Source organism: Theropithecus gelada, chromosome 10, assembly GCF_003255815.1.
Source record: "Theropithecus gelada isolate Dixy chromosome 10, Tgel_1.0, whole genome shotgun sequence".
NCBI lineage: Eukaryota > Metazoa > Chordata > Mammalia > Primates > Cercopithecidae > Theropithecus > Theropithecus gelada.
In genome coordinates this window covers 64,711,077-64,736,827 of record NC_037678.1, presented here as the reverse complement: position 1 = coordinate 64,736,827, position 25,751 = coordinate 64,711,077, and the positions used below count along the sequence as shown (strand labels likewise).

The 25,751-nt window shown below is 53.9% G+C and overlaps 1 protein-coding gene across 3 annotated transcripts in view; it reads left to right on the top strand.

Moving 5' to 3' along the window:
* VSTM2L (V-set and transmembrane domain containing 2 like) overlaps nt 1-25,751 on the top strand; it is a 42,587-nt gene that overhangs the window by 4,835 nt on the left and 12,001 nt on the right. For 2 of the 3 annotated variants that reach the window (XM_025399503.1, XM_025399505.1), the window contains exon 2: nt 24,161-24,330. In XM_025399503.1, the coding sequence (XP_025255288.1) occupies nt 24,161-24,330 (170 nt within the window). The remainder of the gene's footprint in view (nt 1-24,160; nt 24,331-25,751) is intronic. The other variant, XM_025399504.1, reaches the window with a different exon arrangement.

Below are 25,751 nucleotides of genomic sequence, written 5' to 3'. Positions count from 1 at the left end.
GCACTGAAAAATGACTCTGGTTTCCTTGCGTTCCTCACTGAACTGTTGGTATCTCACCATCAATAAGCTGGCTAGTTTGGTGGCTGGAAGATGAAGAAAATTGAGTCCTGTCTTCCGAAGGTTATGATGTTAAAAATGTGTTCGTCTTTGTCTCAGGCGTTGGTGATTATTCTATCAATTACGCCTGTAAACACTCTGCCTTGGGCTGAGGGTTTTCCGGCCTCCTGTGGGGAATTGGCCCTCACAAGCGCTTTTCCCCAAGTCCTTCATACCAATTGGTTTTGACACCTTGCCCATCAGCGGCTCCCGCAGCCTTTTCCCCAAACAAGAGGAGCCGCAGGCAGCCAGCAGGACGCAGGGAATTCGGGTCCTTGCCGTGGTGACAGCAAGGGTGGTGGGCAAAATCTCCTGTGGCAAACAAGTGGGCAGGGTGAGGGGAGTCAGGTAAGTGGCCCCTTCTGATCCGCCAGCTGTGGGGGCAGGAGATGGAGCTTTTGGAATGAATCATCGAGGCCCTTTGGGATCATCGTCCCCAAGCCTCCCTCTTACAGATGAGAAGATGGAGACCCAGGGGCAAGGGGGAATTTGCCCAGAATTGCCCTGGAGGGTACTTCTTGGATTTTGGGATTACCTCATCCAACTCTGTACAAATGGAGAAATTGGCTGGGTGCGGCGGCTCATGTAATCCCAGCCCTTTGGGAGGCCGAGGTGAGTGGATGACTTGAGCCCAGGAGTTTGAGACCAGCCTGGACAACATAGTGAGGCCTCGTCTCTACAAAAAAAAAAATAGCCAGGCATGGGTACACACCTGTTGTCCTACCTTCTCAGTAGACTGAGGCGGGAGGATCATGTGAGCCCAGGAGACAGAGGTTGCAGTGAACTGAGATTGCGCCACTGCACTCCAGCCTGGGTGACAAAGTGAGACCCTGTCTCAAAAATAAATCAATAAAAATAAAAACAGGAGAGATAAACATATGGAAGCAAATGTGTGTTGAGTGCCATGCCAGGGCCTTGAATGGTATCATCTCATTCAATTCTAACAAGAACTCCAAAAGGAAGCACCGTCTCAGGCCCACTGTTTAGATGAAGAAAATGAGACTTGGGGAGGTTAAGTGGCTTACCCAAGGTCGCACACCTACCAAATGTCGGAGGCTGGACTTGAACTGAAGCATCTGGCTCCAGGGCTGGGAGGCCAAGGAAAGAGGAGGAAGAGGCCCACTTCACACAGTGGGGAAGAGCAGGGCTGGGCCTTGAGGCTTGGCTCCGGGGTGGAAGGAGTGCAGTGGCCTCTGTATTCCACACCCAGGAGAGTGAGCAGCAGTGGGAACAGAATGCTGTCCCAGCCACCCTCCAACTTCTCTCGATTTTCGAAAGCATGGGGAGAGTGCATGGTGTGAACAGCAGCATGGGTGCCCACGTGAGAGTGTTTGGCCATCACCTTGGACTTTGGGGACCAAACCAGCTGCTGATGGGGTTGTGGGAAGACCCTCTCAGTCCTGAAAGGAGTTTGAGGCCCGCTGGGCACACTGAGGTCAGATTTCCTTGTGTCCTGGGACCCAGGACAATGCCCAGCCCAGGAAGGTGGCAGGGAATGAATGAATGGATGACAAGGAGGACGAAGCAGGGGATGAGGTCTGAATTCTTAAAGCTTTGCTCATTCCAAGTCAGTATATTTTTAAACATTCAAATGATTTTAATTTCATAAGGAATCTATGTTTAAAGGGGAAAAAAATCACAAAATTGGAGCCCCTTCCTAATCCCTTCTGAGCAGAGAAAGGACATCCTGGAGTGGGCAAGGCTGGTGGCACCTTGCAGTGGGTGGTCCCGGGCTCTGACCTTGGGGTGCATATGCAATGCTGCAGTCATGAGGATGGGGGAGTCCAAGGGTCGTGCCCTCCTCCCCTGACCTCGATGAGACACTTGCATCAGAAAAAGCGGCAGTGGTCCAGCTGGGGAAGAAATCTGCTCCTCTCCTTCCTGCTGGTCCCGGGGTCCAGAGCCTACCCAGCTGGCTCTGCCTGGTTCCCACTGCTCTGGAGAAGTGAGGTGGGGGTGGGGAGGCAGAGAGGGACTGCTGCTCCTCCAGGTCCCCTTCTCACAGCCAGGCCTCCCTTCCCTTCCTTGAAGCCATCAGGGAGTCCCTGGGACTCAGCTCCACCCCCCACCCTCAGTTTCAACCCTCTTCAAAACCCCCCAGGGCCCGCAACAAGATTGGGTCCTACCTGAGAGATGATTTTAGGCAGAACCTAGAGAAACTTCTTACATTTTAATAGTTACGCATTTATTTTAATGTGTACTGGAAAAATATAACCAGCACATCAAAACTGTGATTTCACAGATACGATTGCTTAGGATGAGACTAACGGGGGTATTAAAAAATGGTGGGTTAGTTTATAGAAAAACATTAAGGACATAATAGAGCAGGCGGTGCGTGGGCAAATGCGTGGGGATCCACGGTGCAGACATGACTTGGGGACCTGGGGGCATCCGACGGGCTGCCCGGTCACACTGCATGCTCCATACTCTTCATACTGGGAGCTACTGGCCTAATGGGGCTGCTGCCATGTTTGGGAAGCTTGGTCATTCATTCATTCTTTTATTCATTCAACAAATATCAACTGGGCACCTGTCATGTTCCAGGCTGTTTTAGACACTGGGGACTTATCAGTGAAGAAGACAGCTAAGGTTCTTACTCTCTTACAGTTCTCAGTCTAGTGGGGGAGACAGAAAACTGAACCCATAAAGAATATATAAGTATAGAGCTGGGTGCAGTGGCTCACGCCTGTAATCCCAGTGACTCAGGAGGCTGGGGCCAGAGGGTCACTGGAACCCAGGAGATTGAGACCAGCCTGGACAACATAGTGAGACCCTGTCTCTAAAACAAAAAAATACAAAATTAGTCAGGTGTAGTGGCTTATGCCTGTAGTCCCAGCTACCTGGGAGGCTAGGGTGGGAAGATGACTTGAGCCCAACAGTTCAAGGATGCAGTGAGCTGTGATTGCACCACTGCCCTCCGGCCTGGGTGACAGAGTGAGACCCTGTCTCCTAAAAAAAAAAAAAAAAAAAGAAGAAGAAGAAGAAGAAGAATATATGTATTGTGATAACATTTAAGAAGTTGGGGCCAGGCGTGGTGGCTCACACCGGTAATCCCAGCACTTTGGGAGGCCAAGGCGGGTGGATCACAAGGTCAGGAGTTCAAGACCAGCCTGGCCAAGATGGTGAAACCCCGTCTCTACTAAAAATACAAAAATTAGCCGGGCGTAGTGGCAGGCACCTGTAATCCCAGCTACTTGGGAGGCTGAGGCAGAGAATTGCTTGAATCTGGGAGGCGGAGATTGCAGTGAGCCAAGCGAGACTCCGTCGCAAAAAAGAAAAAGAAAAAAAAAAGCTGGGATAATATTAAACACAGAAACACAGAGAAGGACACCCACCTGTGGGGCAGTGAGGGTACCCAGTAGTGAGCTCCCTGTCACAGGAGGTGTGCAAGCTGAGCCCTACCCGTTACTAGCTGGGGATATTAGTGAGGAGATTTCTGCCTTATTTCCCAAAGGAGCAAAGACTGTTGAAGTAGGCAGAGCAGCCAGAACACAGTGGGCGGCTAATAAAGATCTGTCACACAGCAACTTAGTGATGGTGCTGGCACAAGGGCCCAGGTGGGTGGAGCTCCCAATGCCGAGGATGCCCTGGCCCCACCCAGGGGTCATGGCAGGAATGGGGCCTTCTCTGTCCCCTGTGTTGTGGCGTGGGGACAGTGGCTCCTCGGTGACTTCACTTTAGCTCTTAAAGTGCCAGGATGGGGAGAAGGGCTGGGGGATGCTGTTTTTTGTCTACCATGCTCCCCTCTCCCACACCCTGTGTTTGCCTTGCTGGGTGACTTGCCATGTCCCTACCCCTCTCTGGGCCTCAGTTTCCCCACTGAATAATGGTGAGTTTACCTGAGCTCCAAGCCTGTAGAATTCTTCCATCTGTATACTTAGAAACCCATCTTTTGTCCTGCAGCCAGCATGTATGTGCATATGTGTATGTGTGTATGTGTATGTGTGTGTGTGCGTGTGTGTATGTGTGCAGGCGAGGATGGAGCTGGTGGGAGTGGTAGGATTCCATCAGCACCTTAACTCTCAGTGGCCTGCAGGCATCTGTGGACCAAACAGCAACCAGCATTCATCAAGCACTCTGTGTTTCCATTGCTTCCCCTGCCTCCTCTCATCTACTCGTCACCACGCTAGGAGGCCGGCACTCCCATTTTACAGAGGAGGACACTGAGGGGCATGGTACGACTTGCCTGAGGACACACAGATGCTGAACAGCAAAGCCGGGCTTGAGCCCAGCTTGTGGGACGACAGAGCCAGAGTTCGTAGCCTGCGCATCTGTCCTGCTCCGGGCTGCCAAGCTGCGTGTGTGGGCAGGTGCTTTGTTCCGGGGCAGCGCTCCTGGCTTGCTCGGATTCTCACAGGGGTCAGCGCTGCCAAAATGCTGAGAATGCCCTGTTCTGGCTACAAGCACATGGCTCCAAAAGTCTAGGCGCCTGCATCTGAGTCCAGCACTGTTAGTGGGAATGGTGGGGCCCTGGGGGCATGTGTGGGACCCTGTGTGTTCCTGCCTGGAGTTTCTAGCGGAGGGAGTGGTGTTTCTCTCTGACTGTGTAGGTGGGGGCTGTGTCTGGGGGGTGACTGTGTGGTTGGAGGGACAGTGCAGGCTGAGAGGGAGGCTGGGGGTAGCTCAGGTCTGGGCTGGTGCCCTCTGCCCTGTGCCCGTTTGCCTCAGTACCAGCCTTCCCTGCCACCTGCACACTGGTGCCCTTGAAGGTGAGACACGGAGGCTATGGGAGCGTCTGGAAGGTTAGAGCAGGAGTCAGAGCCGGGGGAGGGGGCCTTGCTCCAGCGAGCTACCAGCGAGCGCGGGCAGCAGTGTCCACCTGTGCCTGGGAAGTGCTCTGCAGCGGCCCCTCACCCTCTGGCTCTCTCTCTCTCTCCCTGCCCTACTGCTCTCTGGGTCGGTCTTTCTCTCTCCCTCTGTCTGGGTCTCTCTGATCTTTCTCTGTCTCTTTTCCTCTCTATCTCTGTCTTTCGATCTCTTTCCTCTCTCTTTGTTCCTTCGTGTCTGTTGGATCCATCATCCCCTCTCTTCTCACCACCCCCACCCGTTCCTTCCTTTCTCTCCAGTACGCACACCGCTGTCTTCAATGACATCTCAGGATTACACATACATATATTCCGTATATCATGGTGACACCCACACAGAGCAGGCACTCAGTAAATGTCAGCTGAATGAATGAATGAGTGACCAAATGACGAAGCTGGAGGGGACACTGACGCTTGTCTACACTGGTGGTTCCTAGTTTTTTTGGAAGTCACACTCCTCTTGAGAGGCTCATGGAAACTGTGGATCGTTTCCTCAAAAAATGCCACGGAGTTTTACCCACAAGCTTCAAAGGGTTTTTTGAGGCCCCCAAAGCTTGTCTATGGCCCCAAGCAGAAGCAGCCTTCATTTCACGGGAGAGGCCCAGACGGCAGTCAGGGCTGGCTTTGGGACATGGGACAAGTCTGTGGCAGGGCTGGGCTTGGATCCTGGAGTCCTTTCTCTCTCCCTGCAGCCCTCTCATGCGAGCTGGGTGGGAACAAACTTCATTCACTTTTCCTAAGTCCTTGGTGAGCATACTCAGAGTGTTGGGGTCGGGAAGAGATAACGGGGGACTGTAAAACAGACAGGAGCCCAAGGACCAGTGCATAGGCAGGTAGGCCAAGTGAGGGAGGTCTCTAGAGGGAGGTCACTGTGTCCTAGTGCAGTCAGAGAAGACTTCCTGGGGGAGGCAGGCTCCTTCTGGGTCTGTATCCAGGGACCGCTGGGGCTGAGAGGGGACTCCAGAGGCCAGCCTGGAGCTGCGCCTGGCTGCCTGGGTCTGGTAGAGGCTTCATGTGGAGAACCGTGTGCATGTATTTAGAAAAGCAGGCTGCAGCTGGAACCTCCAAGAATCGGCTCTGGAGTTTGGTGGTACCCCTGGAGAAGGGGGCAACCCCGGGAGCCTTCTGAGTGGGGAGAGCGCACAGCCAGGTTGGCATTGGGGTGGGTTGGCTGTGGTGAGTGGAGATGGGGAGCTGAAGCAGGACTTGAGGCTGGAGAGGGTGTGCACAGACAGGAGAGGCTGCTCCCGGGAAGGCGCTGAGTTTGGTGTGAGCCTTGCTGAGTTTGTGGTTCATGGGATGCTAGGGCTGGCCAGGTATCCAGGGAGGGTGGGAACGTGGGCTCAGAAAAAGAGGGAATTGTTGGGGGGTGTGCGCACATGTGTGTGTGCGTGTCTGTGTGTATGTGTATGGTGTGTGTGCGTGTATGTGTATGTGTGTATTGTGTGGTGTGCATGTATATGTCTATGTGTGTGTATATCTGTGTATGTGTGGTGTCTGTGTGATGTGTGGGTGTGTGCATCTGTGTGTATATGTGCGTGGGGTGTGGGTGTGTGTGTACGTGTGTATGTGTGCATGTGTGTGTGGGATGTTTGGGTGTTTGTGTGGGTGTATGTGTGGGTGTGTGTGTGGGGAGTGTGTGCGTGTATGTGTATGTGTGTAGGGGGTGTGGGCGTATGTGTACGTGTGTATGTGTGCATGTGTGTGTGGGATGTTTGGGTGTTTGTGTGGGTGTATGTGTGGGTGTGTGTGTGGGGAGTGTGTGTATATATGTACATGTGTGTATGTATGTATATGTGTGTATGTGTGTATATGTGTATGTGCGTGTGTATGTGGGTGTATCTGTGTGTATATGTGTGTAGGGGGTGTGGGTGTGTGTACGTGTGTGGGGGGAGTATTTGGGTGTGTATGTGGGTTTGTATATGTGGGGGAGTGGGTGTGTGCATATGTGTATGTGTATGTGTGCGTATGTGTGTGTGCATGTGTGTGTGTATATGTGTACGTGTGTGTATATGTGTATGTGTGTGTGTGTTGTGTGTGTTGTGTGTGTAATGCGTGTGTAGTGTGTGTGTATTTTGTGTGTAATGCATGTGTGTGTGAGATGCGTGTGCAGTGTGTGTGTGTGTACACTGGCCTCCTTTCTAGTCCTTGCACACACCAAGTTCCTTCCCTCCTCCAGACCTTTTCTCTCCCTGGCTGTTCCCTCTGCTCCTCGTGCTCTGTTCCCGCCTCCCTGGCTCCTGGCTTCCCCCGTGCTCCACGGACCCCTTAGAGAAGCCAGAAGCCCATGATCTGTCAGAGCCGCATCGCACGGCCCGCAGCAGACATGGGGCTCCCATTCAACACGCCCACCTTGCAGAGGGGAAAACTGAGGCTTAGAGAGGCGTGGTGAGCTGGGGCGCCACACCTAGTTCAAAGCAAGGGTGCAGAGCCCAACCCTATTTTCCCCCAACCCGGCATTTTAAGGGTGTCTCTTGGGATGGGGGTGGGGTCTTGACTGACCCCTCCTTCCTCAGAGCCCCCAGGCTGGGGCCCCGAGGTGGGGAAGGCGGAGAGCTGATGGCGGGCTGTCTGTTTCGCTTTGTGAGGTTTTAAAAAAATCATTTCCGGCGTTGAAGGCGGCGGCAATTAGGGCCTGCTCGCTGGGGAGCTGTTTGCCGCCTGTCATCGGTCCGGGAAAGGGTCCCTAATGGAGGCCCGGCGGCCAGAGCGCAGGGTAGTGGAAATAGTGCTCAAAACAAAGCTTCACTAATGGTCTCCCGGCAGGCAGCGGAGGAGAGGGAGGGGCAGCAGACAGCGGCTGACGGCCCCTGGGACAGGGCTCAGATCCACCAGCTCCTCTCTCCGTGGCCCTTAGACACCCTCCAGCTAGTGCGGGAAGCCCCAGGCCCCTACCCGCGCTGCTGCTTTCTTGCTCTGTGCTCTTGGCCTGTGAAATTCCCTCCCAGGCCGTGGGAACAGTAAGTGCCAAGGTCCTGGGGTGGGGCCCAACCCCCTTCAGCCAGAAATTCTCTGGTTCTAGAATAGCCCTAGGGTTTGATAAGTCCAAGGGGCCAGGATCCTTGAAGAAGGAGGAGCTAGAGCCAGACTACGTGGGGAAGTGACAGGAGAGCAGCCTGATCCTGACTGGGAGCCCACTGTGTGCCTGCGTGATCTCACTGCAGCACTGCCCACAGTACCCATTTTACAGATGAGGAAACTGGGCTAGAAGCTCAGAGATTAGATTCACCTACCTTGAGGAGGTGCAGTTGGGTTGAAATCCAGGTCAGCCTGACTCCAGAGCCCACATATTTACTGCTGCATCCTTGCATTTCTCAGACACGATTGGGCAGGGGTGGCAGGCGCTGGGGCTGGGGCATCTACTAGGTCCTGGGTCGGCGGTCAGGTTTGAGCCAGGCCAGGTTCTGGTCAGGGTGGGGCCACACCACCCTACCCACTGGGCACCCTCAGAACCTCTGTTCTGGAACATCCCGGGTGTCTGCCTCCATCTGTACCCGTCCGTTGGTCTCTGCCTCCCCTTTTGCCCCGTTCTTCATGTCCCTGGCCCTCCTGCCTCCACCCTCAGCGCCACCCACCGTCCTCACTCTTCTTTCTCCCCAGGGGCTCTGAGGCTGCTCCTTTCTGGGGTTCCGGAGCAACCCCATCCCTGTGGTTGATGCAGCCTCCTTTGTTTCCCCCCACTTCCTCCCTTTCAGCCCCTCCTGGCAGCAGGGGACGGCTATGCGCCTCCGCTTTGGAATCTGACACTGAGGCTGAAATCCTGCCCCACTCCAGTCTCTCTGAGCCTCGTTATGCATCAGTGCAATGGGCTCACCCCACTAGCTTTGCAGGATGTACTGGGGAGGATGAAAATAAACGGTATCGGTAGAGACGTCGGGACGCCCCTGTGTCTGCTCCCGGCTCCTGGCTCCCTGCCCCGGCCCCTGCCCTATCTCTGGCTCCCTGAGCACTCCCACGCTTGCCTCTCTCCCTCCCACCCACTCTCACTCCTTGTGGCCCAGACATGGGAAGAGGAGGCGGGAATTCCACTGGGGAAACCTGCTCAACTCCCACAATCCTGCAAGTGCCAGAATATTTTAGTTCTCCTTAAATCTCCCTAGATTTGTAATTCCACTGCTGTCTCCCTCAATATGTGCTGGTGGCCTTGGGAGGCGCCCTGCTTCCAGCTTGCCGGCTCCAGCGCTTCCTGCCCGGCTATGTTGGGGGGCCCGGCAGGGAACCTGGGCAAGTCCCCACCTTCTCCGTGCCTCAGTTTCCCCATCTGTAAGAAGACAATGATAGTGGCCACTTCCCAGGTTATTTTGGGGATTAGGTAAGATATTTTATTGTATTAAAGAAACACCTCTATAAAAAGTAATGAATTACTGATATGTGCGACAATGGTAGATGAACCTCAAAAACCCTATGCTAAATGAAGGAAGTCAGTCACAAAAGACCACATATTATATGATGCAGTTTATATGAAATATCCAGAATAGGCAAATGTGAGAATGCAGATTTGAGGTTGCCAGGGGTTAGGGGCGAGTGGGGAGTGAGGAGTTTCCTTCTGGGGGGAAGAGAGCATTTTGGGACTAGTTGCACCACATTGTGAATGCACTAAATGCTACTCAATTGTCCACTTTAAAGTGGTTAATTTTGGCCGGGCGCGGTGGCTCACACCTGTAATCCCAACACTTCAGGAGGCCGAGACGGGTGGATCATGAGGTCAGGAGTTCGAGACCAGCCTGGCTAACATAGTTAAACCTTGTCTCTACTAAAAAATACAAAAAAATTAGCCGGACGTGGTGACGGCCGCCTGTAATCCCAGCTTCTTAGGAGGCTGAGGCAAGGGGAATTGCTTGAACCTGGGAGGCAGAGGTTGCAGTGAGCCAAGATCACACCACTGCACTCCAACCCGGGAGATGGTGTGAGACTCTGTCTCAAAAAAAAAAAAAAGAAAGAAAGAAAAAAAGAAAAAAAAAGGTTAGCTATTTAAATTTTTACTAGGCAGGGCGTCCCCTCCAGCAGCCAGAGACAGGCAAGGACTTCCCTGGGTGAATGTGCTTATGTGTGTCTAAGACTCAGCAAGGAGTGGGTCTACCAGGGAACAGCGGTTGTTGTGGGCCTTCTGGGTGCTACACACTGAAACCGGCTCTTCACTTGCATTTGTGCATTTAATCCTCAAAATAAACCTGTAATCAATGACAGTGGGCAACCAGATCTGAAAGTAGTGAAGCAACTTGCACAATGCCACCCAGCACGTCAGGGAGAACCGTGGCTCGCCTCCTCACTGTAAATCCTGGGCTCCCCCTCGCCCTAGTGCCCGACCGCCCCCTGGGCCCTTCCCCTGTTAGCCGCCACACCAGCCCTTCCTGTGGGCAGAGCACAGTCTGAGCTCTGCGGAGCCTGGGGTTGCAGAGAAGAAGGAGGCTGTGGACTGGATGGGACACGAGGCCCGTGACGGTGTGTGGCCCACGCAGGAGAGTAAACAGCTCCCACCAGGGGCAACATTTCTTTGATGTCTCCTATTTCAGTCAAAATTTATGACTTCTATATTCTATCCCATAATATATTCATGTTTGTTTTAATACAAAAATAACGTTCTTGTCCCATGTTTCTGGAGTGAAGTCACTGCCTCAGGAAGTTGCTTTCCTGGTTTGAGCGGCGCAGACCATAAAGGAGTCATCCATTTCTTTCTTTGTTCATGCATTCTCCAAGTATGCATTCAGGTCTCTTCATTCCTTAAGTGGGTGTTAATTCTCACTGCCGGCAATATGCTGTCCCGAGAGCCACACTGGAAGAATCAGCAGGACTGGGATAGGGAAGTGGCAGGGAAGCTCTCCAGGTATGTGGCCCAGCAGGAGCAAGGCTTGGAGGTGGGAAGTAGTGATGGGTTGTGAGATTGGGCCATGGCCATCGGAAGCCAGGGCTGGTGACGGTGCTGGGTGCCCGCTGGTGTCCACGCTTGAGCAGGACCTGCGTCCCAAGCCCCTTGTGATGAAAAAGAAAGTCTCTGCTTGGTGCTGCTGCGACTTTGACACCCAACCCTCGCCAGTCTCCCGTTAATGAGAAAAAACGGAGATTGAGGCTCATAGCCTTCAGCAGGCAAGCTTCTTTGGCTAGAATTTACGAATGCTGTTTGGTTTTCATAGCGTTTATTTTTACAGTTACCCTCTATTTATGGCAAGTGATGCTGATTTTTCATTTATGGCGGTAATAAAAGTCTTCTTTTAACCTGAATTTATTTAAGTAAAAAGGGAAAGATGCTTTGAAAATAGATGTTAAGTAAATAATGGTGCATGTGGTACAGGGACCCTGTAAAAATGGTGATGGTGGCTAAAAGGCTGGGCTTGGGAGACCCCTCTCAGGTATGCCCTTTCCTGTTCTGAGTCCCCCCTGACTGTGCAGACTTCAGTCAGCCTTCAGGTTCAAGCATGTCCCCTCCTACTGGTAACCTTCCCTGACTCTCCAGGCAGACATGAACTTATCTTTCCCCCAGGAACTTCTAGAACCTGCACCTCCTTCCATAGCTCCAACATGTAGTTTGCCCTGCATAACCCTGGGCAGCACTGTGATTCATGGCCATATGAACAGTGCACATTCTGAACAACTGTACATGGCGGTCCAGGTTCAATCCCAGCCATTGTTCCTATAGCAGTCTCTGGCATGTGTGTCTCTCCTGGGGACTGCAGGCTGCCTGTGGTCAGGGGCCTAATCTGTGGCATCCTGGGAAGCTGGCACAGGGCCTGGCTTAGGGTAGGGGGTCCATCAGAGTTGATCTCTTCCATTCCTTTTGAGGGAGGACTTAAGCTCCTACTGCATGCCGAGGCAGACACCTCCCACCGAGGCATGCTGCAGCTCCCTAAACTTTCTTACAAAATGCCTTCTTCTTGGCTTCTTAGGAAGAAAGCCCGTCTGCGTTTGCTTGCCTGTTCCAAGGTGAAACAACCTTCATCAACTCACACCTCCATTCCTCCTGCTGCAGGCACCTGTCAGGGGCCAAGGGCTGCCCAGAAAGAAACAAAGAGAACTCTCGGGTTCCTCCCTGGGGAGGAGAGGGCCCTGGATGGGGCCCTGGACACAGCCAGGCTTCTCTGTTTCTGGAGGGCTTTTCCATCCTGTTTATCTGGGTTTTCCTCTTATGGGGGTTTTATGTCTCCTGATTTTAGAAGCCAGCTGAGATTTACAGGCGGTTGGGCTGGGACCTCATTAAATCCTCCCTCTCCAGCCCGGGAGAGCTCTTACTCTGCTTCCCAGCGGGGAGGCAAGGTGGCCACAGGCCTTCCTGAACCTGGAGCACACACACCCTTGTGGCCCGGCCACCCAGCTGAGCTGGGCATAGAGCGGGCTTCCTGGAAATGGTCCCAGAGAATCACACTTTTTCTAGCTGAAAAGGTTGGGGCTTAGATAAGATTTAGGCTTCAGTGGGGGAAATTTTGCAGCCAGCTTGAAGTCAGGCTGAAATCTAACTTGTCCCTTGATGCTGTGTGACCTCAGGCACCGACTCTCCCTCTCTGAGCCTTGGCACTCCCTCTGTGAAATGGTACTGATAATAGTACCATCTCATCAAGTCTGAAAGGATGAAAGGGGTCCTGTGTACAGTGTCTGGCATAGAGGAAGGGCTTCCTTCCTTCAACCCCGGGGCAGGGGACTGGCTCCAGTGGCCCCCAGGTTCTCTGAGCTTTGGTTTTCTCACACTGCTGGAAAAGGGCCTGGTATGGAAGTGGGGAGTGGCTGCAGAGGCTGTGGATGTCCCTTACTCTGTCTTCATCACTGCAACAATGGGGCCAGCAGAAACAGGGAAGTGTTTGAATTCTAGAGTCCCAAGATCTGAGTTCTAATCCCAGCTCCTACTCCTGACTTGCAGTATTACACAGTCTCTGAGCCTCAGCGTCCCTGCCTATAATAAAGGGACAATGATCCCTGCCCAGCAGGATCACTGCGAGCATCATATGGGATCAGGCACATCACCTTCCTGTTGCGTTGTGGGCTCCAATCAGAAAGGTGGTGCCATGGGGTTGCTAGGCTGGCCCGTAGCCAGCAAGGGTTGGGGAGCCACTGGCAAAGCAGCACTCCCCTCCTGGCACTGTCAGCCTTTATTTATTGCCCTGTTTCTTTCTTGGTTGCGTTTCACAAGATGACTTTATGGGCCATCTCAGGGGAGCCTCCAGCCTGCCTGTCAGTCTGGCTAGGTGGCCCCTCAGCTGGGCCAGGTGGGCCAGGCTGGCCTTGGGCAGCCAGTGGCCACAAGGGCCAGGAGGAGGGGTAGTGGGGAGGGGGCCGGCCTGCTGAGCCCCACTTAGGACCTCCCTGGTTGTGCATGTCCATAGTGTCCACATGTCTGTCCCTATCCCTGCTCCTGTGGGCACAGTCCCCCCAGAAATTCCAATCTGGCACATAGCAGGTACCCAATAAATGTTGAGTGAATGAATGAACAGGATGAATGAATGAATGATCTCTATGCTTCTTGGTTTTTTTTCCTTAGAACTTCAGTCCTCTGGGCTTTTGTCCGACCTTCGTTTCTCACTTGATTGATTGATTGATTGATTCATTCATTCATTCATTCATTCACTCATGGGTTTAGCACACGCCTAACCACCTTCTGTGTGCCTGATCTGGGCTGGGCAATGCAGGGTGCCTGACCTGGGAAAGCTCCCAGCTTGCAGGAGACCCAGACGCCTCAGTATCTGTCATATAACACACTCCGGGGCAGGGAGAGGCAGCCTCAGAGACCTCTGGGGGCACCAAGCAGGGCTTCCACCCTAGCCTGAGGAGGGAGGACACCTTCAGGCAGAGGACTACCTGTGAGTCAGGATTCCAGGGACAGTGTACAGGCTGCATCCTTAGGGGAACACATGTAAGTGGCCGAGAGGGGCTGCCGTTGGGGCGTGGGCAGAGCCAGAGCTTGCAGACTTTGGATACCGAGCCTGGGAGCCTGATCTTGACCCTGGGGGCTGGTAGTTTCTCAATGGGGCCCAAGTACAGGAGATTCCTGAAGGCCCCAGGCAGCCTGGAGCAGGGAAAATGGGATCCTCCCCCTGCCGGCCACCAGAGCTGCTACAGCAGAGTGTTCCCTGAGCATCTACTATGTGCGCGGCATTGCTCTGGCTGCCGGGACATAGTGAACAGACTAGAATCTCCTGCCTTTAACTAGAATCTCCATCTTCAATTCTAGTTGGAGTACAGATTATACATAGAAATAAAATGAGCAAACATATAATAGAGGAGTGATGAGTGGTAAGGAGAAATACGAGGTAAGGAAAAGGGAACCGAGAGAGGGTTGCGGGGGCAGGGAGGGCCTCACTGAGGAGGTGACATTGGAGCCGAGGTTTGAAGGAGTTGAAGATGCGGGGAGGGATATTCTGGAACAAGTCTAGGGGATTTTTGTTTTCTTTCTCTCTTTCTTTCTTTCTTTTTTTTAAATTTTGAGATGGAGTCTTGCTCTGTCGCCTGGCTGGGGTGCAGTGGCATGATCATAGCTCACTGCAGCCTTGGACTCCTGGGCCCCAGCGACCCTCCCACTCTAGGAGATTTTTATTGTGAATCCACTGCTGCAGTCAGCCCAGGGAAGCCAGTAGAGGCTTTAACAAAATTCTGGTAAAATATACATAACGTAAAGTTTCCCATTTTCCCCATTTGTAAGTATATGGTTCAACCGCATCACGAATATTCAGGCTGCTGTGCAGCCATCGCCACCATCCAGTCCAGAAATTGTTCATCGTCTGAAACAGAAACTCTGTGCCTGTTCAATAGCAGCAACTCCCCTCCCCTGCCGCCAGCCCCTGGCAACCCCCATTCTGCTTTCTGTCTCTGTGAGTTTCCATCACACCGTATTTGTCTTTCTGTGACTGGCCTGTTTCACTCAGCATAATGTCCTCAAAGTTCATCTATGTTGCGGCGTGTGTCAGAATTTCCTTCCTTTTTAAGGCTGAATACTACTGCATTGCACAGATGGACTAGATTTTGTTTCTCCATTCATCACTGGAGGTTTCTGAGTAGGGAGCATCACAGTGTGATCTAGTGAGAAATGGGGCCAGGCTGAGGGGTGACCAAGGGGTCAGTGGGGCCACAATGGTTCTCACTGTGCCTCTCTCTAGCCTCAACTCTGCCTTGGTGTTCCTGAATAGAGCTGCCCCTGCCATCAGTCCCCAAGGGGAGTCCTGCTTTCATTCTGATGGGTGTGCTGAGGACCAATCTCTGCAGGCTTCCTGGAGGAGGTAGCCTCCCAACCAGAGATTTGAAGGTTGAAAGGGCAGGAAGGGCTGTGCAGAGGGAGACAGGAGATTCAGGGCTGGACCAGAGGGTTTGGGATGGGGAATCTGGGCTCAGAGATGGAGGGAGCTGAGGGCTGCCTGTGCTGGATGAGCCCCTGTGGCTTGCATGAGTCCCACTGGCTGCCAGGGACCATAGGAGCACCAGAGGAAATGAGCACAGAGAAGAGCTAGAGGACTGGTGGGTGAGGGGCTGCAGGGCCCACGGGTGAGTAAAATACAGATGCGCCCAATGCATAATCCCATGAGGCGACAGGGAAGCATCTTTAGCCATCTTTCTGGAGATGATAGGGTGTTTGAACTAGGAGGTGAAAGAAAGGAGTGCTGTTTATTGAGCACCTACTATGTGCCAGGCATGAGGCACATGTTGTCTTGTGTAATCCTCTCATCAGCCCTCTCATTCTTCCCTTTTTCTAGATAAAGGAACTGAGGCTCTGAGAAGCAAAGTGGTTTTCCCAGGTCACACAGCTAGGGAGTAGGGGGAATAGAGTTTGAACCTAGGCCTGAAGGCAAAGCTTTCAGTGGTTCATGCTGAACCAGGGCCTGGGAGGTTAAGGTAAGGGCCCTAGTCTCAAAGGGCAGGCCAGGTCCCCCAGGTCATCTCCTGCCTTTCCAGAAGCCAAACCCAGTGACTCTGGCCAGAGCCACAGAGCCATTTCCTGCAGCTGATGCACTGATAACCAGGCCTGGGGTTAATTAATACATCGCACCCCCAATTAAAAGCAGAAAGAAAGAAGATGTTGCATTCAATCAAGTCCCGTTCTCCTTCTCCTGCAGAATCCTAATTTGTGGACACCGGTTTTAATTGTCTTCCCAGTGAGCCCAGCCCAGCGCAGGCCCTGAGGCTGGAGAAGACAATTGCATCCTTCTCAAAAATCTATAACTATACCAGCCTCCCTGGGGACTGGCTGCGAGGAGTTACCTGAGTAGGGAGAGGGGCTCAGGGGCAGGGTAAGTCAAAGAGGAGAGATGGATTCTATGTCCCAGACTCAGCAGTGATGCTGACGTGGGGATCAGGGTGTGGGTAGCTGGAGGGAAAGAGTAAGGGTAGGGGACCGGGTTACCGGCTTCCACTTAGAGCCCTCTAGAACTGGGTTCAGTTTCACCATTTACTCAGTCCGTGGCCTTGGGCAAGCCACTGACCCTCTCTGAGCTTCAGCCTCCCCATCTGAAAACGGGGATGATAATGAGCATACCCACTCCACAGCATCATGGTGGGAGCGTGAGAAAATGTATGTAAAGAGCTTGCACCTGGGTATGGTGGCTCACGCCTGTAATTCCAGTGCTTTGGGAGGCTGAGGCAGAAGGATTGCTTGAGTCCAGGAGTTTGAAACAAGCCTGGGCAATATAGCGAGACCCTTTCTCTAAAAGAATTTTTAAAATTAGCTTGTAGTGGCATGCACCCGTAGTCCCTGCTACTTGGGAGGCAGAAGCAGGAGGATCACTTGAGCCCAGGAGTCCATGGCTGCGATGAGCTGTGTTCGGCTCACTGCCGTGCTCGTGCCACTCCACTCCAGCCTGGATAACAGAATGAGACCCTGTCTCAAAAAATAAATAAACATGGCCAGGCGCAGTGGCTCGTGCCTGTAATCCCAGCACTCTGGGAGGCCGAGGTGGGCCGATCACTGAAGATCGGGAGCTCGAGACTAGCCTGGCCAACATGGTGAAACTCTGTCTCTGCTGAAAATACAATAATTAGCTGGGCGTGGTGATGTGAGCCTGTAATCCCAGCTACTTGAGAGGCTGAGGCAGGAGAATCGCTTGAACCTGGGAGGCAGAGGTTTCAGTGAGCCGAGATCACACCACTGCACTCCAGCCTGGGCAACAAGAGCGAGACTCCGTCTCAAAAAAACAAAACAAAATAATAAATAAACAAACAAAACAAAGAGCTTGGGACAGTGCCTGGCACAAAACAAGTAGTCTATCATTACTTCATCATTACATCATCATCAGCAGCAGCAGCATCAAAATACGCATCAGTCACCTTCCAGTTTCTGGTGCTGGTGCGGTACCCTCACTCACAGAGTTAGGAGAGGGAGGAAGACCCTGTTGCTGATTGAGCTGCCTGCTTTCAGTGGGGGTGCGAGGAACTGAGCTCCCCATCTCTGGAGGTGTACAAGTGGGATGCCGAAGTGTGGAGCCTAGTGGCTAAATTTTACCTGATAACTCTGACCAAATCCTGATAGGGGCTGGGGCAGACCCATGGATCTTGGTCACAACTGCCAGTCAGACCCATGTTTAAAATCCAGCTCTGTGTGAATCTTGGGCAAGTCATTTTACTTTTCTGAGCCTCACTTTCCTCATCTGTCAAGTGGGAGTGGGCAAGAGTGTTAGAGACAATGTCTGCGTGGTGTTGGGCACACAATAGCTGCTCAAGAAAGGAAATGGATTTCTTTTTTAAACAAAGCTTTCTTTCCTGCGTCCCTACCTTTGCTCACAGGGTTCCTGCTACCTGACACTTTCAGGCCTGCCTCTGCTTGTCAATATCCACCCATCCTTCAAGGCCTGGCTTAGGTGCCACCTCCTCTCTGAAGCCTTCCCAGATTCCCCTCCTCCCCCACATGGAAGTGACCCTTCCCTTTCCCAATGCCCAAAGCTCTGCCCTTAGGACATCTGTTACTTTCCTCTTCTGATGATCTGAGCTGGTGGGGCTCTCAGGACCATCAGGATTAACCTGAATTGTACAGAGGAGCAAACAGAGGTTCAGAGAGGGGAGAGAGTCTCTGGAGGTCACACAGCAAGTCTGTTGGCAGAAACAGGTTCCATCCTCCATCCTTGGCTCCCAGTCCAATGTTCCCGGCACTTACCTACGTTCACAGCGGGCTTCTCCCTCTAGGGCAGCTTGGGGCGGGGACCGGGACAGGCCTTGGTGCTGCTGACTGTGAAGAGGGAGGCCCAGATTCGTTGTCAGATGCCCAGAGCCTTGGGTTTCACACTTGTCCTGTGGACACATTGCCTTCTTCACTACCGAGGTCTGAGTCAAAGGGTCCCTGAGGGGGCCTCCCCCAACCCACGCTTTGTAGACAGCTCCTGGCCAGCTCTGGGGATCAGAGAGGCTCTGGGACCACAGCCTCGCTATGGGGTGGGAGAGCTGGTGGCTGTACCCGCAGCTAACTCAGTTGTCTCCCACAAGGCCTTAAACCTGCTTCTCTCCCTGTCCTCCCACCTGAAGCCCCTCCCTGCTCCCAGCTTCACTACCTAGCCCACTGGGGCTAAGGTGAGGGCAACACCTCCTCCAGGAAGCCTTCCCCAATTGCCTCCACCTGGGTGAAATGCCGCTGCTGTGCCTGCCCAGGCCTTTTCACTCAGAATGAAACAGACTCCCCACCCTACCCCACAGGACTCTGCAAGGTTGGCCATTTGAGATTGAGCCTTTTTTTTTTTTTTTTGAAATAGAATTTCGCTTTTGTTGCCCAGGCTAGAGTGCAATGGCGCAATCTCAGCTCACCGCAACCTCCGTCTCCCAGATTCAAGCAACTCTCCTGCCTCAGCCTAACAAGTAGCTGAGATTACAGGCGCCCAGCACCATGCCCGGCTAATTTTTGTATTTTTAGTAGAGACGAAGTTTCACTCTGTTGGTCAGGCTGGTCTCGAACTCCTGACCTCAAGTGATCCTCCTGCCTCTGCCTCCCAAAGTGCTGGGATTACAGGCATGAGTCACTGTGCCCAGCCGCAGGACTGGGCCTTTTAAAGAAATATTTAGGGCCGGGAGCGGTGGCTCACGCCTGTAATCCCAACACTTTGGGAGACCGAGGCAGGTGGATCATGAGGTCAAGAGATCGAAACCATCCTGGCCAACATGGTAAAACCCTGTCTCTACTAAAATACAAAAATTAGCTGGGTGTAGTGGCGGGCACCTGTAATCCCAGCTACTTGGGAGGCTGAGGCAGGAGAATCGCTTGAACCCTGGAGGCAGAGGTTGCAGTGAGCTGAGATCGTGCCAGCATTCTAGCCTGGCGAAAGAGCGAGACTCCGTCTAAAAAAAGAAAGAAAGAAATATTTAGGTTGGCGCAAAAGTAATTGCAGTTTTGGCCATTAGTTTTCATGGCAAAACCATAATTACTTTTGCAGTAACCTATAGCACTACCAGCACAAGGCATTTGAATACTCTGGGAAGAGCATGGACTTGGGCGTCACAGAGGCCTGGTTTCAAATCCAGACTCTACTATGTGGCCGTGGAAGGGTTACTCCCTGGCACTGGGCCTTGGCTGCCTGGTCTGAGCCATGTGGACATGTGATGGGGGCACCTGAAGCTGGCAGAGCTCACCACCTGCTAAGACGTCAAACACATGTGGCCACCTGAGCCCTAGGAATGTCAGGACTGAAAGGTGCCATGAACATGTAAAATGCACTTCAGTGTTTCATGACTTAACACAACAAAGAATGGAACATGTCTCATTGGTAATTTTCTTTCTTTCTTTTTTCCAAGACGGAGTCTTGCTGTTGCCCAGGCTGGAGTGCAGTGACATGATCTCAGCACACTGCGGCCTCCTCCTCCCGGGTTCAAGCAATTCTCCTGCCTCAGCCTCCCAAGTAGCTGGGACTATAGGCACGTGCCACCACACCCGGCTAATTTTTGTATTTTTAGTGGAGATGGGGTTTTGCCATGTTGGCCAGGCTGGTCTCAAACTCCTGACCTTAGGTGATCTGCCTGCCTCGGCCCCCCGAAGTGCTGGGATTACAGGCATGAGCCACTGTGCCCGGCCTCATTAATAATTTTCATTACATGTTCAAATAATTTTTTTGATATCTTGGCTTAAATAAAATACATTATTAGAATTAATTTCAGTTTGTTTTTTTCACATGGCTCCCAGGAGATGGAATATTCCATGCGTGCCTTGCAGTGTGGCTTGCAGTCTGTTTCTGTTGGACAGCGAGGCCCTAGACGGCCACTACTGGGGTCCCGTTGGAGAGGTGGCCATGTGGTGGGGTCCTCCCCTGTGCTCCTGCGCACCCCAGGCTGCCACGCCATGCCAGGGCCCAGGAGGTGTCTGTTTGGGGGGTGAGAGGGTATCTCCTGGCTGAACCCGGGCTGCTGAGTTACCCAGACTAGCCCCTGCCCTCTCTGAGCCTTACCTTCTGCATGAGTGGGCCAGAGTCAGGGTTTCTGCCGTGGGCAGGGGGAAACCGAGTGGGGGTGAATTGGAGGCCTGGCCCTTCCCAAGGAGACCCCAGTGGAGCCTCCACCCAAGGGCGGCCCTCTCTGTCCTCCTCCCACTCATGAGACCACGCACATTGTCTCCCGTGCCCCCGCCCACCGCACGTGGTTCCCACCTCCCCTGTGTCTGGAAGGAGGCGGCATGCAGTGGCTGAGTCACACCGGCCGGGTCCGAGGGCTGGCTTCAGCCTTTCTTGCTCTGTGTTCTGCATTGAGCAAGATAGCTGAACTCTCTGGAGCCATTTCCCCACTGGAAGAGGGGAAGCGGAGGCACTCTCTGATTTCCGTGGCTCAGGCAATGGCACCTGGAGAGGCCACAGCTATGTCCCTCCACTGTCTTTTGACCAGCTAAGGTCACATTGGTGGTCATACCAGATCCACCCAGGGTCCTCACCCCCTCTCCGCCTGTTTGCAAAGTCCCCTGGTGCCCTGGTGTTGGGCAGGAGGGACATGAATCAAGGCAGAATCCACCATCTTGGGCGAGGGACTGGCAACCCACTAGAATCACCTCTTGTGCCCTTCCCATGCAGGCTCCTCACTATCTCCTTGTGTTCCGCTCGAGGTGCCAAGTGGGTGTCAGGGAAGACTCCGAGGGCGAGACCTGGCCCAGGACTCTCAGGGCAGGGTCCCCCGAGCTCTGGACCCTTCTCCACCACTGCCCAGCTAAGGCTCTTTATTCATTCATTCAAAAAGCACTTACTGGCTGGGCGTGGTGGCTCATACCTTACCTGTAATCTCAGCACTTTGGGAGGCCAAGGCAGGGAGATTGCTTGAGCCCAGGGGTTCAAGTCCAGCCTAGGCAAAAAGCAAGACCATGTCTCTACAAAAAATTCAAAAAACTAGTTGAGCATGGTGGCTCGCGCCTGTAGTTCCAGCTACTCGGAGGGCTGAGGTGAGACGATTGTTTGTGCCCCGGAGGTCAAGGCTGCCACAAGCCTTGAATGCACCACTGCACTCCAGCCTAGACAACAGAGCAAGACCCTGTGTCCAAATAAAATGTATTTATTGAGCATCTGCTATGTGCCAGGCACTGCTCTAGGAGCTGGGAGGGAAGGCTGACAGTAAACATACGTAAAATAGGCATATTAGCTGTGCTGTCCAACACAGTAGCCATTACCTGCAAGTGGCTATTAACATTTATGTTTAAATGAAGTAAAATTAAATAAAATGTAAAATTCAGGTCGTTAGTCACATGTCATGTGCTCAGCAGACACAGACGACTGCTGGCTACTGCACCAGCTCGGGTACAGAACACCCTCCTCACGGCAGAAAGTCCTGTTGGCCAGAGCTGATGGCGTTGGAGGGAAGGTGGTTCGAAGTGCTGGGTTTAAATGAGGTAGTCAGGGAAGGCCTCCCGAAGGAAGAAGGCTTTGAGCAGGATCCTGCGGCAGGGGAGGGAGGGAGCCATGGGAGGGATGGCTGTTCCAGGGGAGTCTGAGGAGAGGGTGTTCCAGGCAGAGGAATCGGCAGGTGCAAAGGTCTTGAGGTGGAACCTCAACTGGGATGCCCGGGTAAGGAGCTGAAAGGAGGCCGCTGTGGTAGAAATAGGAGCAGGGAGTCAGGCAGAGGCCAACACCGGAGGGGAATGGCCTCCCATGGAGGGCCCTGTCAGCCATCTGGAGTGCAGTGGTGCGTTCGAGGCTTGCTGCAGCCTTGTCCTCCTGGGCACGAGCAATCCTCTTGGCTGGGCATGGTGGCTCATACCTGTAATCCCAGCACTTTGGGAGGCAGAGGCAGTGAGGACTGCTGCTGCTACGGTGGGTAGGAGGACGCCCTGGAAGAGTGGTGAGTAGAGCAGGGACAGGGACTGATTTATGTTTTGCCAAGGTGTGTCTGGCTGCTGTGTGAAAATAGCTTGTCGGGGAGGAAGAGTGGAAGCGGGAGGCCACTGAGCTTTCCCCACTGTTGCAGGTGAGAGAGAACGGCAGCTTGGCCCCGGAAAGGCAGCGGAGGTGGGGAGAAGGAGCCAGATTCTGGAGGTGTTGGGAGGCAGGACCCACAGGGTTCCTTGAAGACTGACTGTGGGAGGGGAGAGAGGAGGGAGGGAGCCCAGGGTGACTAGTTTCTGGGTTGCTCCCCTGGAAGGATGGGGTGGCCCTCACAGTGATGTGGGGGAGGGACCTTCCCTCTAGGCGCCCGCATTGACTCTTCCTTATTGGGGATAAGAAGGGTCACAGCTTTGAGGTGGGCTGCGTGTGATGGCGCCCCACACCACCCCTCGCACATGTTCAGGAACCCAGACATTTGTTCCTATTAACCAACCAGGCCTTGTTTACAGAACAGCGGCTGGGACTTCCAAGCCTCAGCAAGCGGGGAACCTCCATGAGCTGCTTTCTGAACCCTTGACCTTGAGGATTAGGGGCATCTCAAATTTGCTCTCAGCCCAGAAACCCACTGCTCAAGTAGAGCTGCACAAGGAGAAACGGCAGAAGCTTCCAGATGGAGTCCTTTGTCAATTCGCATCACCTTCAGTGTCCTGGGGACAGGGGGAGGAGAGAGGTGGCCCCAGAGCAGGGGCCTGAATCTAGGATTTCACCTCCTAGCCCAGGACTCCCTCTTCCTCCTGCCCTAAGCGGAGCTGGGGTGGTGAGGACTCCAGGGGCTGGGAATCTGCCCCTCTGGGCCAGGGGACCCTGTTAGGCTGCAGCACCAGGAGGGACAGGGTGGGGGCTGGGGGATTGACAGCCACAAGGTTCCTGGGTGACCTGCACGTTGCCAGGCGTCTTTCCAGGGCGAGATAATCTCTCCTGAGAAGAGGAAAGAATTCTAATTACATCTCAGGACAATATTTGTTTGGGGAGACAGGAGACAGAGCATATGGTGGGGAGGGGCGCTGGGCCACATGAAGTGGGGATGTGTTTTCTCATTTACCTGGTGGGATGGAGGATGGCGGATGGAGCAGGGCTCCTGCTGGGCCAGGGGAACCGTCTGCCCTGGGCTGTGGTGGAGAGCTGGGCCCTGCACGGGGCAGGAGGCAGGAGTGGCTCCCACTTCACCCTGGGTGCCCTGAGAGGGTGGAGAATTCTGCACCCATTCCATCCACCGAGCAGCCACTCTGCACCAGCAACTGCCAGCTGCAGGAGCTCTATGTCCCTGTCCTCCTGGAGCTGCCACAGGCATCAGGGCAAGGCAGGAGGTGGGGGACCTTCTTGGGATCCTCAAGGAGGACCTTTCTGGGGGTGATATTTGAGCTGAGCTTTGCCAGATCTGAAGGAGCCAGCTGGGCAAAGAGGGGCGGAGGGAAGGGCATTCCAGAAGGAGAACAGCCAGAGCAAGAGTGAGGCTGGAAAGGGAGGTGTGTCCACAGGACAGGGAGGAAGCCAGGGGAACGGGTGCCGATCGCCATACCTGGGGTGCCAGGGGAGGGTTCTAAGCAGGGAAGAGGCCACATCTGATTTGGTTTTGCAAAGATGGCGCTGGCTGCTGTACATGGACACTGGAGTAACTCAGGAGGGGAACCGAGCTGGGTGACTGGAAGAACCTGGAAGAGCTGATGAAAGTGGCAGCTCCTCCCGGGCCTTCTTGCCGTCCACATCCAGCCCAGGCCTTCTCTGATCCCTGGCATGCTCTCCCACGGCGCCCAGCTGCTGGTGTGGCCTCCAGGGCCGACACCTACTCCCTCATCCCCATCTCACGCTGGCTGCTGCACACACCCTTGGCCCGCCTTGCTGAGCTTCTCGGGTGCCCACCTGAAGCCAGACCACTCCCACCAGCGGGCTTGCGGGTACCCCCACCCCCTCCACCCGTCCCCCACCGTGCAGGGCCAGCTGCTCCTACGTTCTCCACCTCCCTCACCCACCAGCTCTGTGGTTTCCTGAGCCCCGCCACTCTTCCCCCTGTTTCTTGCACAGCCCTGTTCACAGAGACACCCCATGACATGACAGCACGGACGGGCGAGGATGTGGAGATGGCCTGCTCCTTCCGCGGCAGCGGCTCCCCGTCCTACTCGCTGGAGATCCAGTGGTGGTACGTGCGGAGCCACCGGGACTGGACCGACAAGCAGGCCTGGGCCTCGAACCAGGTAATGCCCCTGGGGAGATGCCAAGTGGGGCTGGGGAAGTCCTGGTCCCTGGGGTAGGGGTATCTCTCTGCCCCTCTTCTCCTCTGAGGGATGTGGGCTCCAGCGCTGTTCTCCACACCACACAGCTGTCTCCCTCCCTTCTTCCTCCTGGGGTGGGGGTTTTAGGTGATCATGGAGGCTTATCTGGGGGAACGGGCAGGAGGCAGAGCTAGGCTGAACACTTGAAATGGCCACAGCAAGAAGGGCCTTCCAGAGCACAGAGGGCCTCCCTTCAGGGTACAGGTGAGGAAACTGAGGCCAGAGGGACAAGCTGGCTTCAGGTTATGGAGCAAGGTAGGTCTTGTGACTCACTTCCCACCACTTCTGCAGGCCACACGGGCAGCCTTTTTGTAAAGAGCTCTGCAAATGCTGATTTCATTCACAGGCACACACGCAGGTGTGCACCAGGCTCCCAGCACACCCTTGGCTGCACATGTGCTCGCCCCTCTACACGTGCATGCTCGTGTGTACACACCTGTAGAGCAGATGCTGTGGGGGCTCTGCCCCATGCCCGGTGTGCAGCATGCCTGGGACCAGCCCACTGCCAACTGCCAGGTCCTCCGGCTCTGCTTGAGGGTTTTCTCTGGACACCAGAGCCTGCCAGCCAGCGAGGCAAGCAGGAGGAGCAGGGGACTCAATAGGCAGAAGCAGCCCCCACCAGTGACCTGCAAAGTTGGAGGATGAATGCCCCAGTTCCCTCGCCCTCAGCTGGGATGACCGAAGCATGTTCTTCACTGTCTCCCCGAGTGCCCAGTGGGATGAAGCTCCAATTGCCTACAGTGGTAACTAACCGACAACATACCTCCCATTATTAACTTTCTTCCCCTTTTGGTTTCACTCACCTTCTCCCCTACCTGTGCTTCCTGGGATCACCTCCCAAATAAACTACTTGACCTTTGTCTCAAGGTCAGCTCTTGGAGGAACTCCATCTGAATCATCTGCATCCTTACACGTGTGTATACACTAATGAACACGCAAACACATAGAGATCTGCCCACCCATTCATATACGACCACATGTATCTGCACACATTCACAAACACGCATTGGCTCGCTCATACACTCCCCATGTTCATGAAAAAGTGTCTCACATGTGCCCAAAGGCATAGCAAACTCTGTGTTGCTCCTGGAGGTGTCAGCTCCCCAACACTTCCAGCCCTGCCACATGCAGGCTTAGAGGACTCCAGTGGCCAGAGAAAGCCCTTAGGCAAACCGTTGCAGGTGTCTGCGGTTGGAAGCCTCCAGGGTCAGCTTGCAAAGGTGGGGAATGCGGGTAGGGTTCCCACAGCATCTGCACACACGTTCACATGGGTGGCACACCTGAAAGTACAAACACACTCTCAGATAGAGTGATCAAGAGTACAAACACGCTCCTAGCAACGT